Consider the following 4,964-nt stretch of genomic DNA (forward strand, 5'->3'; position numbering starts at 1 on the left):
GCTCGTTTGGCTTGGCGAGACAAAGAGGCAGGTGTACTCGAGCGGGTGGGGATCCTCGGTGGGCACGGCACCGCTGGCCTCTCAGCCCGGCAGCTGGAGCCCAGCGGAACCTCCAATGCCAACATCTGGAAGGAATTATTATATGTTGGTGGGGAGGGGCTAAATGGGCCCAGTGTCCACGTAGCTTACATACACGGCCATACCGTTACAGATTTCATGTTTACTGAAGTTTCGTGTTTAAATAATCACCACAGTAGAAGATTTGTTAACTAATATTATGGCTTGGTATTAATTTAGATTTGCTGGGGCCGAACAGCTCGTGAATTCACGGATTCTAGGTGGATCATCTTTTCAGGGATCTCATGAAGTGTAGCTGTTAGCAATGGCAAGCGTGCTTGGCCTCTTATTAGAACTTATAGAACTGCGCGAGAGAAGAAATACGTTATCAAGTAGATTGTAATATATTCTGGCATTTTGAGTAAATGTGTGGGAGGCGTAAAATCATATTAAAAATATGTATATCATCTCTCTGTAATGCAGATTTTTGCAGGTGAGTCTGGAATGTATCCCACATGATAATCGGGGGGGCTCACTCTTCATAAATAATATAAACAGAGTCGAGGATTTGTAAACTCCACATTTATTTATATTTTCTGGGGCGAACAGCTCATGAATTCATAAAGATTCCAGATGTATCATCTTGTAGAGGAAGTTTGGAAGCATAGTTGTGCACTACACTTTATAAATAAAACCCACAAGATTTCACTCTGGCTTTGTCCTACGTTATAAAATGAAAAGACGAACTTCTCGGTTGGGAGGTCGATGCGCTTTGACGCCATGCTGCTATGTTATTTCTTATAAAGAAAGTAGACTTTGAACATAAACCGGTGGCGCCACAGTAAGAAATGTTCCCTATAGGAGTAGAACTACAAACTAGGGATGGGCCATTATGAATACCGGGCGTCTGTATCTTAAGGTATCGAGTACTTGAGGAGGCTGCCGATACCGGCCACCGATACAGAAAATAAAACCTCAAATGAAAACCCCCAAACTATGATAAATCAGAAAAATAAAATGAGTAAAAGCTCGTGACTGGGAAAAACTCTCAAGTCAAAGCGCAGTTGTACATTTGAGGGAAAAATTGACGAAATACACAATAAACGTATCTCGACCTACGTCACGTTTTGCTTTTCTGCCTTCGATAAAAGCCAGAAAGTGAACGCAGCACATTCAACCGCATTCCGGGCAAGGTGAAACTACACACGCACACACACACATACACACACACACGCACACAAAGGTCTAAGCCGCTCCCCTTTCAGGCTGCTACATCTCTGGCTTACATTCTTTGTGCTTTCACTTGTCAGGACAGGCAGACTTTTACAACGTCAGCAGTCGGCGCGTTGATCGCGGGGCCGCTGCAACTTTTACATGTCAATCTACGAGCAGCCACTCAGCGAGACACACACACGCACGCACACACTTGAGCGCTGAGGGGTGTGTCAATGCACGTTGAGTTCCTCAAGGAAGTACAAGTCGTCAGTATCTCAAGGCAGAGTGCCGAGACGCCCGGGCGGCTGCTTTTTGCTAACATGAAGCGTTGAGGTCAAGCCAGTGGTGCTGTTTGTCGTCGACCACGACCAGAGCAGGGGGGGGGGACGCCGCCAACTCAGGTAAGCTGGCTCGCTAACATTCCAGCAGGCTAATGGAAGCGCTCGGATGAACTAGAAAACAAATAGTTTTGCACTTCCTCATGCACGCCATACGCGCAGGTAGTTGCTCAACTCAAGACTTTGCACTCCCCCCGCTTCGCTTATTGGGTACGAGATGCTGAGAGACGACGGCGCAAACCAACTGTCAGCTGTCAGTTTCACTTCCCGCCAGAGGGGCGTGGCCAACCGGCCAGCCGGCCGGCGGCCTTGAGCAATGTCCACTTGAGCAAGAGCGCAATGTCCGTTTTGCACTTTCATAACTTCAAGTCGGGATGCTTTGAGGAAGCGATAGTCTCGTTTAGACGTGAGCAAAAAAAAAAGGACGTTACTGCCAAATGTTTGCCAAAAAAAAACCATTCTAAAAGCTTAAATGCTAATGTTTGGACTTCAAAGTTAAAGACAACTGAATTAACAAAAGGACTGTACTGGGATAAAGAAAAAATGAAGCCACTGTGACATCACAGAGAGTTTGAAGATTTTTCCCGCGCATAAAAGGCAAACGTAGCGCCTCAGCCGTAAATGAACAGATATTTGCAATATGTGCTGATGACATGTGCGGCAAACAGGCGTGGGCTTGCCTCAGCTATGTCACTCGCCTCCGAAACAAGCCAGCGCAGGCAAGAAGTTGCACACAGCAGCTTCATACATTCTCTATGGTACATCTCGTCCTGGACACTCAGTCCAGAGTAGAAATATACTGTCCAGAAGAACCAATGGGACTATTCTACTAATAGAAATTCCACTATTAGCACCTTTCCTCGCACCAAAACCAGCAGACAGCCACGTAGTTTTCTCCCGAGGGGTCAATATGGCAATGAAAGCATATAAATGGATGGCGTTCCCTCCTCAGACAGGATAAAGTCAAACTCAAGAAGATAGTGACTTTCCTAATGGTGTGTCATCAAAGTGTGGGACACCTCAGGGAGTAACGTTCAGGGCTGATGACCTCTCTTGGGTGTCTGTGCGTGTGTTTTGGATACAAAGTGAGCTCGACGATCCCAGAGGAGGGTAAAAGCCTCCACGGGACACGTTAGCGTTGTTTTTGCCATGAGGTCTCACTGGTCACCATCGCAAAGCAAGCAAATAAAAATGAGCTGAATGAAGCTTACGTGGCTTTGTTTCACTATGTAACGACACACGTTCATGTGGGCTTTCGTTGGACACAAGTAGTGCTACTTTAAAGCATCTTGTGGCATTTTAGGGCTAGGGGACTACATTGGCGTGATTTGAGGAGCTTGTTAGACAAAAGTAGAGATTTGGCGTCAGCTTTGTGCCTGGGAACTATGTTGAAGTCAGTGGAGGAGCTTCATTCAGGCATAAGTGTTACTTTAGTGCCATCTTGGTGCGAAAGGAATGATATTAAAGTAAGTGGAGGAGATTCATTGAGGCAAAAGTAGTGCTTTGGTACCATCTTGGTGCCAAGAATCCACTTTGAAGTGACTTGAGGATCCTTTAACCAAAGCTTGTGCACCATCTTAGTGCCAAGGCGGAATATTAAAGTGAACAATGGTGGACTATGATGTCACACGATGATGTAACGCTATGCTAGAGGTAGCTAATTGCACATATAGCTTACATTGGGCTTTACATTTTCAAACCTCCAGCCGGACAGCGCCGCTCGGTGAAAATGTGGATTTAGACGGAGGTTATGTCACAGTAAGCATGTGACACTTAAGCTGGATTTAAAAAAAATGCTCAGAACATGCTAAATATGGAATGGTGATTTTTGTTGAATTAATTGGTCAAATGAATCAGTTGGGTGACTCATTTCTCCTTTGAGGCCCGTTTCCTGTCATCATGTGTTTTACTTGGCAAGTGGCAGTGAGAATGTTACCCGGCCTCATGCCGGACGATTGTTTGTGACGTGCCGATCAAAACCTGATGTACAATGCCGTCTTTATGATGATCTTGCACAAGGAGGGAAAATTCTAAACCAGAGGAGGAAACACATAAAATGCAAAATGGGTGGCACCCAAATATCTGCATTGTCCCGCTGGTGCAAAGTCATGACCCACTTTAACGTTTGTACTTTTTCACTTCCAGACAGCCATGGACCACTTCAACTCCAAGGACACGGCCTTGAAGGTCCAGAAGAAAATCCTGAGCAGCATGGCCACCAAGGCCTCTGTCCAGCTGTTTATCGACGACACCACTAGCGAGATCCTGGATGAGCTCTACCGCGTCTCCAAGGAATACACGGGCAACAAAGTGGAAGCCCACAAGGTGGTCAAGGACCTGATCAAGATCGCCGTCAAGATCGGCCTTTTGTTTCGCAATAACCGCTTCAGCACAGAGGAGCTGCTCTTGGCCCAGGACTTCAAAAAGAAGCTGCACCAGGGTGCGATGACCGCTATCAGTTTCTATGAGGTACGCACTCGGACTCTTCAACAAGAGATCATTTGGTGTATAAGCTGCTATGTGACCGATGGGAAGCAATGACAAAAGAGTGGCGTGTGGTGTTCCACAGGTGGACTTCACCTTTGAGAAGACAGTGATGTCGGAGCTCCTGACGGACTGCAGGGACCTCCTGCTGAAGCTGGTCAACAGCCACCTGACGCCAAAGTCCCACGGGCGCATCAACCACGTCTTCAATCATTACGCCGACCCCGAGCTGCTCAGCCGGCTCTACCAGCCCGATGGGCCTTTCCGGAACCACCTGGTGCACATCTGCAAGGGACTCAACAAGCTTATAGAAGATGGGACAATATGACAAACTCGTGGTCTCCCCTTTGGGACCACACTGACACTTCACGCTCCATCGACACTGACCTGCTGCTGAGAGAGCAAACAAAGAGGGAAGGTGCCCGACGCACGCTCCACTTGGGAAAAAAAACTGCTGGATTGTTTTTTCTTTTGAGGTGTCGTTATGACAGCAGGTCAGACTAGAGCAAAGTGGTTCATACTGTTTTAAAACTTATGAATTAGGATCCATGTTTCCGTGGAAAGAGGAAGCGGCGGCAGATACATTGCTGATACAATGCTGCCCTCTAGCGGTCAGGATGTTGTATCAGCAAGAGGAAAATAATATTGAAGCTACAGAAGTTTGGAAAAAAAGCATCCAATATTAATAATAATGATGATGATGATAATAAAGCCAATAAGGTGACATCAAGGCTTGTGTGAGGTGTCTATTTAATGATTTACATGATGTGTAGGTCATTTATATGATCAGATCTCAGAGCAGATGAATTTATTTTAATGTTATTCAACTAGATGGACTCACAAACAAACTACTACTACTCACGGACGGAG

General features: G+C 46.2%; 1 protein-coding gene across 3 annotated transcripts; it reads left to right on the forward strand.

Annotated features, from left to right (window-relative positions):
- The first annotated feature begins 1,338 nt into the window (after positions 1–1,338).
- Positions 1,339–4,824, forward strand: tnfaip8l2b (tumor necrosis factor, alpha-induced protein 8-like 2b). 3 transcript variants are annotated; one of them, XM_088386099.1, is made up of 3 exons: positions 1,339–1,673; positions 3,760–4,079; positions 4,180–4,824. In XM_088386099.1, exons 2-3 carry the CDS (start codon positions 3,762–3,764, stop codon positions 4,420–4,422), a joined length of 561 nt encoding a protein of 186 aa, XP_088242225.1. In that variant the 5' UTR covers positions 1,339–1,673; positions 3,760–3,761; the 3' UTR covers positions 4,423–4,824. The 3 variants fall into 3 exon arrangements, with proteins under 3 accessions (XP_088242225.1, XP_088242224.1, XP_088242222.1); XM_088386098.1 differs by having other exon boundaries at positions 1,341–1,673; positions 3,756–4,079; XM_088386096.1 differs by lacking the exon at positions 1,339–1,673 and adding an exon at positions 3,316–3,368 and having other exon boundaries at positions 3,756–4,079.
- Positions 4,825–4,964: the final 140 nt, after the last annotated feature.

The sequence above is a fragment of the Syngnathus floridae genome, chromosome 10 (genome assembly GCF_059516105.1).
Source record: "Syngnathus floridae isolate MCC-2025c chromosome 10, RoL_Sflo_1.0, whole genome shotgun sequence".
In the NCBI taxonomy this organism is placed as follows: Eukaryota; Metazoa; Chordata; class Actinopteri; order Syngnathiformes; family Syngnathidae; genus Syngnathus; species Syngnathus floridae.

What these genes read in the sequence shown, in the direction of transcription:
- tnfaip8l2b (XM_088386099.1), top strand. Translation starts at nt 3,762, where the DNA reads ATGGACCACTTCAACTCCAAGGACACGGCCTTGAAGGTCCAGAAGAAA. An exon ending in CCGCTATCAGTTTCTATGAG is followed by an intron (nt 4,080 to 4,179) that starts GTACGCACTCGG and finishes GGTGTTCCACAG; the next exon opens with GTGGACTTCACCTTTGAGAA.